This window comes from Equus quagga, chromosome 12 (genome assembly GCF_021613505.1).
Source record: "Equus quagga isolate Etosha38 chromosome 12, UCLA_HA_Equagga_1.0, whole genome shotgun sequence".
Lineage (NCBI taxonomy): Eukaryota > Metazoa > Chordata > Mammalia > Perissodactyla > Equidae > Equus > Equus quagga.
This window is the reverse complement of record NC_060278.1, coordinates 41,377,448-41,391,565: the sequence shown is the minus strand read 5'-3', so window position 1 is coordinate 41,391,565 and position 14,118 is coordinate 41,377,448. Positions and strand designations below refer to the sequence as shown.

Genomic DNA, 14,118 nt, shown 5'->3' with positions numbered 1-14,118 from the left:
TGGTCTGTTAGGAATTCTGCTGCTATTCTGGTGAACATACGTATGCACTCCCTTTGGATATATGTGCAGGAGTGGAACTGCTGGGTTAAAGGCTATCCACATGTCCCTTTATCATTTTTCACAGGACAAAGTCAGATTCCTATTATCAGATGAATCACCACCTTAAGTTCTCACACGGAACAGCTGTGCACCAGCCAGCAGTCTCCTTTGGACAGCCTTGTTGTTTAAGAAGAGAGAATGCATTTATTTAACACTTCCTGCATGCCAGACACTGGTCTGGGTGCTTACAGAGGCAAGACTGACAGGACTCCTGTCCTCAGGAAACTTCGCAGGGGACCCAAAGCAGAAGTCAGACAACTGCGACACCTGTGTATTTAACTGAACATTTATGTTGGTCCTTATTTTGTAAAAATAAGTTGAAAATAAAAAAGCAAATGCTGATCCCAGCGATAGGCACAAGTCTCGCAGATCTAAAGCAATGGGGTTACGGATGGAGTTTGAATGATGAACGACACCATTTTATCCCAAGTCTATTCGGCTTCTCACCTTTGGAAGGCAAGCAGCACAATTTCAAATAGAGAGGGATTCATCCCCAAAAATGATTCCAAATCTATTCAGTCCCTGAATTCAGGCAGTGAGAATGGAGAGATGCTTGTAAACGGCTAAGATTGTGTGTAGAGCGTACAGGGTTAACACGGTGCTTTCCAACTACGTGAGCTTTCGGAAATAAGACCCTCCTGGAAACACTACTGTGACATGTTTTCAGCAATAACTTGTCTAAAAGTGAGAGGCCACCTGTGGTCAGTTCCCAGAGCCACCAGCCCCGCTCCCATCTCCAGGGCTCTGTTCTCTGCTCAGATCATTTATTCCCTACCTGCATTTCCTCCTTACCTCTTGGACTCAGCGGAGGCATCATTTTCTCTGGAGAACTTTCCTGGACCCCATCATGGACTAGCTGCCCCTCCCCTGTGCCCCTCCTATGGCATCTATCCTCATCCCTTCGGAGCCCTTCTCACGCTGTTTTGTAACTGCCTCTCTACTCGTCTGACCACTGTGCTAATTAGGAAATTAGTTTGGCTGCTTTACCAGAGACCGAAATATAAGTGGCTTAAGCACAATAAAGGTCACACAGAAGTCCAGGCTGATTGAGTCTGAGATGCCCAGGGCCCTCGGGTTCTTAGGTCTTATTGCTGTCACCCCCTAGAATGCTGTCTCCATGGTTGGAGCTGGTCCATCATCACCTCATCAGATTCTAGCCTGGGGAAGGGAAAAGCAGAGTTAAGAGGGCGAGGAGCATTTCCTATTTTTGAACCAGTTGTGGTTTTTGAGGACATTCCCAGGCTTTGCCTGTGGGCTAAGATGCCCGAGTTCAATGTAGGCTGCCCTGACATGATGGTGGTTATGCAGTCCAAGTGGCTTCCTTTTAAGGATGTGATCAGAAGCTGCTCTCATCACTTCTGTTCATATTACAGCAGTCAGAACTTAGTCACTCTCCCGGCAGCAAGAGCCCTTCTTACTAAAAGGAAGAAGGAAAGAATGGATATGGTGGGACGATTAGCTGTTTCTGTCACATATATCAAATTAGGCAGTAAGCTCTGAGTTTGTTCACCATTATGTTATCAGTGCTTAGCACAAAGTGTTTAACGCAATTGTTGAACTTTTCAAAGTGTTAGAAGACATAATTCCAGATGTTTCTGAACACAGGACTGGATCTTTTTCACAAGAGAAAGAAATGATGGACAGCTGTAGACTAGAATTCAGATGGTTCTGTATTAGTGCATAACTTTGAACAAGCTCTGAACCTTATTTATTTTTCTGAGGAAGATTAGCCCTGAGCTAACATCTACCACCAATCCTCCTCTTTTTGCTGAGGGAGATTGGCCCTGAGCTAACATCTGTGCCCCATCTCCCCCTATTTTATATGTGGGACGCCACCATAGCATGGCTTCATCAGTGGTGTGTAGGTCCGTACCCAGGATCCAAATTGGGGAACCACAGGCTGCCAGAACAGAGCACATGAACTTGGTCATTGTGCCACCAGGCTGGCCCCTGAACCAAGTCTTTTTGATAAAATGGGGACACCATCTGCTCCCTAGTAAGAGTTGGGAGGATTAAAGAGCATCTATGAAGGTGTTTAGCACATACTGTGCTCTGAACATGTTCTCTTTCCTTCCTCTTGGAGAAGTGCTGGCAAAATCCACTGTGATGTCAGTTGGTTAGTTTTCTGCCCAATGCCTGCCTGCCTGCCGTCGAACCTGTATCACAGCTCATTTGCAAAGCTGATGGACAGGCAGCCTGACTCATCTCTTCCACATTCTACATTTCATATTTAGGCCAAGCTGAACTACCAGAGAGTTGTGTACTTAACCTTGTCAAGATTGTCAAGAAAATCTTTACTTTTTCTCATAACCTACCGTATACAACATACCAGATGGTGATTCTCTTTCAATTTGGCTGATGTTAAGCAGTCAAATCTATTACTCAAATTTAGTGACTGTTTAAGACCTTCTGGCTCACACTTCTGATTTAATTTTCCCTTCGTTCTTAACCATCTATCTCTAGGACACGAACCTGATTTGCTTGTGTGTGTGTGTCCTCCTGCTCTGGGGTCCTACACCCTCCTTGTCACACCCCTTTTTTGGGCTCCGGGAGACTGTTTAGATGTCTGTATCCTTACGAACTCCTCGAAAAAAAGGGGACTGTGTCTTATTTACCTGATCGGCTTTTATCTATTAATACTTTCTCCATTTTATCAATTACATTCTTAAAAGTAGCATAAAAATTTTTGTAGAGTGAGACGGATTCGAAATTTTGGGAGAAAAAAAGTAGGTAACCAAACCTACCTATACAGACTCAGAATATACTGCGAGCATCACTGTAGATGAGGAATGAGATTAAACATGACACAAATTAAACCCTTCAGAAAGTATCAGTTGGGGACTTCTCAGAGGTACACCAAGGCCAGCGTGAGGGGTTCCCAACTGGCCAAATCTGGGACAATTTGAACATACTATAACAATAGTAACAGATAACACACTGGAACCATAGTAACTCCTGAGTTTGATGAGGAACGGAATATTTACATAGTTTCCAAATACCTCCCCACAAAACACATATGAATTACAAAAAAGACAGTAACTTTATAGTCTAAGAAGCTTGGCAGAACTCCCTTCATCAAGGGATCACAGTGATCATCATCAGTAACGGGATCAACTAAAGTTGACAGCACTTGACAGAAGGCAGCGAGAAGGACAGGACATCACGTCACGATATTCCTGCCAAAGACGCAGAACCTGAGTTTAACCCGAGGAAGCGTCAGAGGAGTCCACACTGAGGGCATTCTGCCAAGTGACTGGCTGTAACCTTCAAGTGTTCAAAGTCAGGACAGAGGAGCTGTTCCCGACTTTACGGAGGCTAAAGAGACACAATGAACGGCAACAGCCGGTTCTAAGCTGGATGCCTTTGCTATAACGGACATTATCAGGACAAGTGGAGAAACTCGAACGGAACCCGAGGATCAGATGGTAGCAATGTGTCCATGTTCATTTCCTGATTTTGAGGGTTGGTGATGTAGGGACTATGCTGGTGTGCAGGAAATACACACTCAAGTGTTTGGGGGTGATGGGGAATTCAGGCTGGCAACTTACTCTCAGATGGGTAAGGGGAAAAAACGTTCTTTTTTATTGTAATTGCAACTTTTCCACAGTACAGTTGAGATTGTTTCAAAACCACCATTTTATTTTTAAAAAGTATCATTTATTTTATTTTGCAGTTAAAAAATTTTTCTTTTTCTTAAAGAGGAGGTGGGGTGTTTCCACAGAAGCTTGGCCAGAGGAGAAGATTCTTCGGCTCCAACCCGGCCTCGTTCGCTTGAGAGTGGGTGCAGGAGCCCACGGCCACGTCCAGCCGAGGGCGGGCCGCCCGGAGCGCCGGGGCCTCTGCGACGGCTCCACGCCGGGCTCCTCCGCGGCGGCTGCTGCACAACTCAGCGGCTGAGGGAGCGCTGCACAGCTTCATACATCGCCTGATCCTGACGGGGGGGGCGAGGACAGAACAGAGAGCCCGTCACTGTTTGTTAGCGGCTGAATACGTCCCCCAAAATTCGTACGGTGAAGTCTTAATCCCCAGCACCTCAGAAGGGTGACTGTATTTGGAGACGCCGTCTTTCAAGAGGCAATTACGTTAAAATGAGGTCATTGGGGGGGCTCTAATCCAGTAAGACTGGGGTCCTTATCAGAAGAGGGATCAGGGCACACACACACACACAGAGAAGGCCGTGTGAGGACACGGGGAGAAGAGAGTCACCTGCAGAGGCAGAGGCCTCGGAAGAAACCCTCCCAACACCTTGATGTCGGACTGCTAATTTCCAGAACTGCGAGGAAACAAGATTCTGCTGTGTAAGGCCCGGGCTGCGGGGCTTTGTTATGGCCGCCCTCGCAGCCTAACACCCCAAGGGAGCAGAGAAACTGCCAGAGGAACCTCCAGCGCGGCCCTGTCAGTCTCCGTCCGCAGCAACAACGCAGGGCAGGTAGGCCGCCTCCCGCGCCTGCCCCACCTGGCGCGGCCCAGCATTCGGGCGAGGCATCTGACGCGCGCAGCGCATCTCACTGCCGCTACCCCGGCATTTCAGGCGCTGGAGCCAATTCTACTCCTGTGAAATCCTGAAGAAATACTTGCAGCACGAGTTCGTCTTTCTAGCTCTTTAAAATCTTTTTTAAAACTCTGATTTTATTAAATTATTCTTTTGGATAGGTAAAATGTTCACAAGGTTCAAAAATACATAGTCATAAACTGAAAAAAGGCCGTCTCCTATCCGCCCCCCAGAGCGATGTCTCCTTTTACATTTTCCTTCCGCACGCACAGGCACATACTAATATTCACTATTTTCCCTTGTTTTTTATGTAAATGGTGGCACACATGGACACGATTCCTGCTCTTTTTATTTAATAAGACATTTAGGAGGAGTTTTTCAGTCTTTCTAGAGTGCTTACATCACAATTCATCACACGGTCACTGAGGGTTTCCGTCTTTAGCTATGACTATACACAGTGCTCTGCAGAATAAGTAACGTGCATTTCTGAGGAGAAATTTACGGAAAGCAGCTGCTGGGTCAACTTGTGCTGTGGTGAGGCTGTGGCCCCTCATGGGCCCTCCTGACGGACAGCCACCCCAGCACGTGTGCAAGAGCAACTGTTTTTCCTGGCCAGTGGGGTGCCATCAAGTTTTGAGGTTTTTGCTAACTGACAGGTAAAAAGTAGTATCTTCGCTGCTCTTCTTTCGTTATCAGTAAAGTGAGAGTCTTTCTCCACGTTGAACGAGCCCATTTCCTTTTCTGTGAAGGATCTGCTCGTGTTCTTTGTCCATGTTTTAGGATGTCGGTCTTTTTCTCACCTATTTCTAGCCATTCTTTCCGGGTGCAGGAGATTAGTTAGCCCTTTGCGATATGAAGTGCAAATGTCTTCCCTACCTGGTCATTTCTCCTTCAACAAATTGTTTTTAATGGAGGAATTTCTATTCTCATGTATCAGATTCTTTAGGCTTTTCATTTATGGTTGCTGGGTTTTGTGTGAGAGCAGAAAAAGAACTCCTTACTTGACACTATAGAAAAATCTCCCTATTTTCTTCTGGGACTTTTAAGGTTTCAGTTTTTACATTTAAATCCTTGATTCATTTGGAATTTATCCTGGTATACAGTATGAAATATGAGTCCAACTTTAATTTTTGAGATGATTCCCAGTTGTCCCAATATTAATCCCCGAGCAGTCCATCTTTCTGTCAGAGTTATGGGGAAAATGCCATCCTATGTATATTTTATAGAGATTATGTATCATATTAAGGTCCACTCCTGAACTTTCAATTCTGTTCGATTTGTCTGTGAGTCAATTCATGTACCACTATCACCATGTTTTAATTATTGAGGCTTTTGAAAAATAGATTAGTGTTTTTTAGGCTCCACCCCCAGCTTGATCTCCCTTTTGTAGTTTTCCTGGCTGTTCAGGTTTGCTTATTTTTCTATATACACTTTAGATCCCCCTGTCTGGTCCCAAAAACAAAACAAGCAAAAATTAAAATAAAAAACCAAAGAGCAGAGCCATGAAAGTAATTTTGAATGACAACAAGGGGCCTTGGCACTGAAGTTTCTTCTTTGCCTATTGGACTGGGGAAAGTCAAATAAACGAGACTGCCTTGTACAGCCAAAAGAACAGCCAGCAAGCCTGAGCACAGCGCTCTCCAACTCCTAGCACAATCAAAATCAGACGATGGGAGATGAGGAGAAGTGGACCATTTAAAAACCTTGACAGAAATTGCAAGCTGAACTCATGGAAATTAGCAATAATGTGTTCTTTTACACACATAACATTTTTGACTTTTAAAAAGTGAGTTTGCAACATTCTATTTTATTCTGACGATAATTCTGCGACAGATAAAGGCAGAACCAATATTACCTCTAACAAACAGAACACTGAAACAGAAAGGAAGGGCAAATCCGCCATTCAGGAGGGAAAAGCATTTCCTGGACTGTACTTAATGTTTACCTTTGGTTTGGAAGATAGATTTTAAAGAAAAATCTCTATAAATTTATTTCAGTGATTTTTCAAGTACCTCTCACACAGTTTTAAAAGTGAACACAAAATAGATATTAGTGAAATGCTGAATTAACTCTGAAACAGGATGAAAGGGTCTCTGTGTCTGAACAGCACTGCTGAATAGTACATGGTAAAGACATTTCAGCATGCTCTGTTTATAACCAGGTTAAAGCAATTCCTTTGTTAGCAGTAAAATAATTTTTTAAGTTATAAAACAATATTCATTATAGAAATATTAGAAAATACAGATCAGCAGAAAAAAATAAAAATTAATCCTTAATTTCCAGAGATAACTACTATTACTATTTTGGTCTTCCAGACCTTTTAAAATTATTATTTTTAAAATATTTAAATTTTTTGAATAAGTAATAATTCACAATTCAAATTTCAAATAGGATAAAGGCCCTCCACTCACCCAGTTTCTCTCCCAAACGCAAACGTTATGAGCTTCGTAAGTAATTATTTCCTAATGGCCAGTTAACAAGCCAAACAGGGAAAGCAGTCTCTTTACCTTGATGTTATGCCTTATTTTTTAAAAGATCTTGGTCATCTGCTTTATTTATTATTTACTGAAAATTCATACTAAGCCCATTTCCAAAAGAGAAGTTGTAGCTTCTTATACACTGGGGTAGTTTCCAGAAATCAAATATTTAAAGAATTATGACCACCAAAGATACTAAAAAGAATCCACTAGAATCAAGTAGCATCACTAGGGCATACATGTAGCCTTCCAAGGGCTGTTCCTAAGAGGATAAAAAAACCCCTACGATGTCTGGAATTATAGGTTCAGACACGTTTTTACTCCATTCAGTCACAGGCCTTGGTCCTGTAGGTGATACCTTCTAAGCAAAAGCTACCTGCAGCATCTCTTCACACGAGCGGCGCTGAGTGACCAGGCTGCTGTGTTCTCTAGGTACGCATCCATGGTAGGGCTTACCACACGACTTTAGCTGCTCACAGACTAGGAAGCACGTCTCACAGGATTCTCCATCTTGTGAGTCCAGCACAGTGCTGCTGTATGTACAGCAGGTACATGATAAATGTCTGTGCCCGGACAGAAGGACGGGATCTCAGGTAACCCATTAACACACACCAGGGGTAAGGGGGACTGACTTGGCAAGTTTTTCTCTCATTAATGTCAAGGTGACAGAAACAACCAGACAAGTGGATGAACTGTATAATCCTGAGTGTGAAGAAGAGAATCGAAGTGCCGTTGGTCAGTGTGTGTGAAAAACACCAAGCCAACGAGTTCACAAAACTGAAGAGTTTCTATGGTGTGGCTTTAACAGAGGAAGACAGAGGAAGAAAGAAAAAAATTTATAATTTATGTTTGTGCGAGGTTTCCTTCCTGACAGTGGAACAATGCCATAGTAGGCAGAGTGAAAAGACTACAATTTGAGATAGTAAGTATCTGGGAAAATAATCTCAGGGTCTCAACATTTATTAATAGTTAACTTAGCCTCAGGTCTCTGGTGAGCAGTTAATACTGAAAAAAACCAGACTAGCAAAGTAAGTTATGCTTTCTTGGTCTGTGAAATGACACACATTAGACAAGAGAATTTGGCTTCTTTGAGGGGATAAAATACAAGGGTGACACAGCTGACATGAACATCTCTGAATTTTAAGAAGCAACTGGCAAAAAGAGTCCAATCTTATTTGTTGGCGTAACTGCCAGCCGTTTAAGTCCTCCTGGAGCCACGATGGCACACAGCCTCCCCCTGGAGATCAGGAGGGGTCAGGAGCTTCAGGGGGCCGAACAGATAGGCCAGCGGAGTGGGAGTGAATGAGCACAGGCAGAGACCCAGAGAAGGAACGTTTGCTCATTGTCCTCACCTCCACCCTCCACTAGTTACTGAGGATTTACGGGGTCAGGTGACAGATTTCTGCATCTGGCTCCTCAACTAAACCCTAGAGAGATGTCAATCAATTGCTGGACACCAAATGCATTCTTCATGCTCTTACTGTCCAACTCCAGAGTAAGCATCACGTGGCACCAGGGAGTCAAGTGCTCCAAGGAAAGAGCACCGGCCAGTGTGACAGAGTCACCTGGCTTAAGAGGCTAACAGTTCACAACTAGGAAGACAGGTCTGCAGATGCTGGGACAGAACCAGACAACTTTCTTCTTTCTTTGTCCTTTTTAGACATCTCCTCCTGATTTATTTAATGTTAACTCACTTCAAAGTGATTGCTATTTTTGCAGGAATGTCTGAAAGGCTAAAATGTAATAAGTATTCCTTTCACATTTAACAAAATCTAGTGATTCTCCTTTAGTGTAAAAAGATGACTCAAAATCCCAACCCTGCCACTAACAAGTCCATTAACTTGAGTACCAGCATCTCATTTACAGGTTTTCATTCTATGGCTTGAAGTCATCATCTACATAAAAACTATGCTGCCCCTAAGACTTAGCCTGGCCGGAGTATCTCATTTCCTAGTCAGCCACACTGACGGCTTTTGGGATGGGCTCCTGACCTGGGCTGGACCCACCACAGGCCTCCCTGACACTGTCCTGCCAGAGCTATGAGGAGTTCTCTCGCTATGGCGGTCAAGAAGCAGCTGTAGGTCCGGGCCTGCAGGCAGTCATCTTCCCCCAAGAGATAAAGCAATAATGTTTCTGGATCCAGCATGCCCAAGGCCAGCTGTGCTCTGAACATCCTTATTATATGGACCAATGAATTCCTCTTTTTTTCTGCTTATATTAGTTTGAGTTGGATTTCTGTCATTTACAACTAAAAGGGCCCTAATAGTAAAAGTAGAAAGAGGTGGCTTTTAAATGAGCTGGTCAATTTTACATTCAGGAAAGCATCTCAACAAATGCCACGCTTTTCTTTCGGTTACATAATTTTTCTTGTAGTTTGACTTTTGAAATGGATTCTGTATGACTATGCCAACTCCTCTAATTCCAACTGAATTCTCCTAAATCAGGAGGTAGAGGTTCTCGAGCACAGCCTTGAACTGTGAAGGCCCCGAAACAGAACCAGAACCAGAACCAGAAAGAAGGAACTGAGCCCCAGAAAAATATAATACACATTGGTTTCAAATTTACAGGCAAGAAGTAAGCAAAGGTGATAAAACAAAGATTTAATCCTTAATTACTGTAACTACAAGGATGAAAACATGGCCAAATTTAAGAATCAGGTTGAGCTATTTTCAAACTTTGCATGAGACATTAGTAGCTATCTGTAATAAAATGACTTGAGCAATAAATATGGAAGCTTCTAAAAATTACAGCAAGCAAATATAAACAAAGAAGTTTCTAGAAAATTGATCTTTTTAGAGATAAAGAAAATAAGAGTGACAAGCGAGAAGCTATCCAAGACCAATATGTAAAAACCAACTGAACTTCTATATACTAGTAACAATTAGAAAACAAAATTTAAAAAAATATTTTACTGATTAAGAGAAAATAGCCTCAATATGTATATCTGATAAAAGACTTCAATCCAAGATAAATTAAGAATCTGTACAAGTTAATGAGAGAAGCAACTCAATTTTTTAAGAGCAAAATATGAGGACACAAGATATCCAAATGGCCAATAAGCATATGAAATATGCTCAAATTTTAGTCATCAAGGAAATGCAAATTTAAACAACAATATTCATCCAGTAGAACAGCGAAAATTAAAAGACTCCCAATACTCAAGTGCTGGTGCAAGGAAAAATCCTCAGGAAAAGAACGAAACCAAACAGAGATAAACACTCTACCTGATAAAGAGTACAAACTAATATTCATAAGGATGCTCATTGATCTTGGGAGAAAAATGGATGAATTCAGTGAGAACTTCAACAAAGAACTGGAAAATATAATAGCAGAGGAGATGATGCAGAAGAACAGATCAGTGAGCTGGACAAAAGACTAGAGGAATCATCCAACCAGAACAGACAAAAGGAAAAAGAATTAAAAAGAAGGACAACAGTCTAAGGGACCTCTGGGACAAAATCAAGTGCACTAACATCTGTATGGGACACCTATAGTGTCCCAGAAGAAGAACAGAGAAACAAAGGGGCAGAGGATCTATTTGAAGAAATAATAGCTGAAAACTTTCCTAACCCAAGGAAGGAAACAGACACCCAGGTACAGGAAGCACAGAGAGCAGCAAACAAGAGAAACCCAGAGAGGCCCACACCAACATACATTGTAATTAAACTGTCAAGAACTAAAGATAAAGAGAGAATCCTAAAAGTTACAAGAGAAAGGCAACAAGTGACATACAAAGGAAACCCCATAAGGCTATCAGATGACTTCTCAGCAGAAACCTTACAGGCTAGAAGAGGGTATCACCATATATTTAAAGTGCTGAAAGGAAGAAATCTATTGCCAAGTATTCTCTACCTGGCAAGGTTATCATTCAGAATGGAAGGACAGATACAGAGTTTCCCAGACAAGCAAAAACCAAAGGAGTATCACCAACCTTACAAAAAATGCTAAAGGGACTTAGCTAAGTGGAAAAGAAAAGACCACAAATAGGAATAAGAAAACTATCAAAAAAACAAAGATAAATAAAATCACTGGTAAAGGCAAATATACAACAAAGGTACCAGATCAACTACCTATGAAGGTCAAAAGACAAAAGTACTAAAATTATCTATTTCCATGATAAGAGGGTAACGGATACACATGCACAAAAAAGAGGTGAGATATGCTATCAAAAACATAAAATGTGGGAGGAGGGGAGTAAAAGAGTAGAGCTTTGAGCAAAAGATCAAACTTAAGAGACCATCAACTTAATATAGATTGCTATATATGTAGGTTATTATATATGAACCTCATGGTAATCACAAACTGGAAACCTATAATAAATACACAAAAAATTAAGAGAAAGGAACCCAAACATAATACTAAAGAAAGCCATCAAACCACAAGGGAAGAGAGCAAGAGAAGAAGAAAGGAACAGAGAAGAACTACTAAAACACCCAGAAAAAATAACAAGATGGAAATAAGTACATTCTCATCAATAGCTACTTTAAATGTCAATGGACTAAATGTTCCAATCAAAAGGCACAGGGTGGCTGATTAGATTAAAAAAACAAGACCCAAATATATGCTGCATACAAGAGACACACTTCAGAGCTAAAGACACTCACAAACCAAAAGTGAAGGGATAGAAAAAGATACTCCATGCAAATGGCAAAGGAAAGAAAGCTGGGGTAGAAATATTTTTATCAGACAAAACAGACTTTAAAATAAAAACTGTAACAAGAGAGAAAGAAGGGCTCTGCATAATGATAAAGGGAACAATCCAACAAAAAAATACAACACTTGTGAATATCTATGCACCCAACACAGGACTACCTAAATATATAAAGCAATTATTAATAGACATAAAAGGAGAAATAAACAGTAACACGATAATAGTAAGGGACTTTAACACTCCACTTACACCAATGGATAGATCATCCCTCCAAACAGAAGATCAATAAGGAAACACTGGCCTTAAAAGACACATTAGACGAGATGGACTTAGTAGATACATATAGAACATTCCATCCAAAAACCACAGAATACACATTCTTTTCAAATGCACATGGAACACTCTCCACGAGAGATCACATATTAGGCCACAAAACAAATCTCAATAAATTTAAGAAGACTGAAATAATACCAAGCATCTTTTCTGACCACAAAGGTATGAAACTAAAAATCAACTACAGAAGAAAATCGGAAAAGCCACAGATACATGGAGATTAAACAAAATGCTACTGAACAACGACTGGGTCAATGAAGAAAGCAAAGGAGAAATAAAAAAATACCTGGAGACAAATGAAAATGAAAATACAACATGCCAAAATTTGTGGGATATAGCAAAAGTGGTTCTAAGAGGGAAGTTTATAGCAATACAGGCCTACCTCAACAAACAAGAAAATTGTTAAACAAGCAATCTAACAGTGCATCTAACAGAACTGGAAAAAGGAACAAAGCAAGCCCAAAATCAGTAGCAGGAAGGAAAGAATAAAAATCAGAGCAGAAATAAATGCAATAGAGACTTAAAAAAATAGAGAAAAAAATCAATGAAACCAAGAGCTGGTTCCTTGAAAAGATAAAAAAAAATTGACAAGCCTTTAGCTAGACTCACCAAGAAAAAGAGACAAGGTTCAAATAAATAGAATCAGAAATGAAAAAGGAGAAATTACAACAGACACCTCAGAAATACAAAAGATTATAAGAGAATACTACGAAAAGCTATATGCCAACAAATTGGATAATCTAGATGAAATGGATACATTCTTAGAATCATACAACCTTCCAAAACTGAATCAAGAAGAAGTAGAGAATTTGAATAGATCAATCAACAGTAAGGAGATCGAAACAGTAATCAAAAATATCCCAAAAAATAAAAGTCCAGGACCAGATGGCTCCCCTGGTGAATTCTACCAAACATTCAAAGAAGACTTAATACCTATCCTTCTCAATCTCTTCCAAAAAACTGAAGAGGAGGGGAAGCTTCCTTACTCATTCTATGAAGCCAACATTACCCTGATGCCAAACCAGACAAGGACAACACAAAAAAAGAAAATTACAGGCCAGCATCACAGATGAACATCGAAGCAAAAATTCTCAACAAAATACTAGCAAATTGAATACAACAATACATTAAAAAGATCATACATCATGATCAAGTGGGATTTGTTCCAGGGATGCAGGGATGGTTCAATATCTGCAAATCAATCAATGTGATACATCACATTAACAAAATGAAGAATAAAAGATCACAAGATCAGGGATGGCCCCATGGCCTACTGGTTAAGTTCGGCGTACTCCACTTTGGAGGCCTGGGTTCAGTTCCCAGGCACGGACCTACACCACTTGTTGGCGGCCATGCTGTGGCAGGAACCCACATGCAAAATAGAGGAAAACTGGCACAAATGTTAACTCTGGTGAATCTTCCTCAAGGGAAAAAAAAAAAAAAAACACATGATCATCTCAAAAGATGCAGAGAAAGCCATTTGACAACATAGAGCATCCATTTATGATGAAACCTTTCAAAAAATGGGTATAGAAGCAAAGTACCTCACCATAATGAAGGCCATATAATGACAAACCCACAGCTAATATACTCAACAGAGAAAAACTGAAAGCAATCCTAAGAACAGGAGGAACCAGACAAAGATGCCCATTGTCACCACTCTTATTTAACATAGCATTGGAAGTCCTAGCCAGAGCGATCAGGCAAGAAAAATAAATAAAATGGATCCAAATTGGAAAGGAAGAAGTGAAACTGTCATTATTCGTAGATGACATGATTTTATATATAGAAAATCCTAAAGAATTCACCAAAAAGCTTTTAGAAATAATAAATGAATATGGTAAAGTTGCAGGATAAAAAATCAACATACAAAAATCAACTGTGTTTCTATACACTAACAATGAAGTAAGAGAAAGAGAAATCAAGAATACAATCCCATTTACAATTGCAACAAAAAGAACCAAATACCTAGGAATAAACTTAACCAGAGAGGTGAAAGCCCTGTACACTGAAAACTAGAAAACAATGTTGAAAGAAATTGAAGAAGACACGAAGAAATGGAAAGA

General features: G+C 40.8%; 1 protein-coding gene across 3 annotated transcripts in view; it reads right to left on the bottom strand.

Moving 5' to 3' along the window:
- Positions 1–3,665: 3,665 nt before the first annotated feature.
- The window catches only part of NVL (nuclear VCP like), an 89,894-nt gene continuing 79,441 nt past the window's right edge, over positions 3,666–14,118 (bottom strand). For 2 of the 3 annotated variants that reach the window (XM_046679376.1, XM_046679377.1), the window contains one exon: positions 3,666–4,030. In XM_046679376.1, the coding sequence (XP_046535332.1) occupies positions 3,986–4,030 (45 nt within the window). In that variant the 3' untranslated portion in view covers positions 3,666–3,985. The remainder of the gene's footprint in view (positions 4,031–14,118) is intronic. The other variant, XM_046679378.1, reaches the window with a different exon arrangement.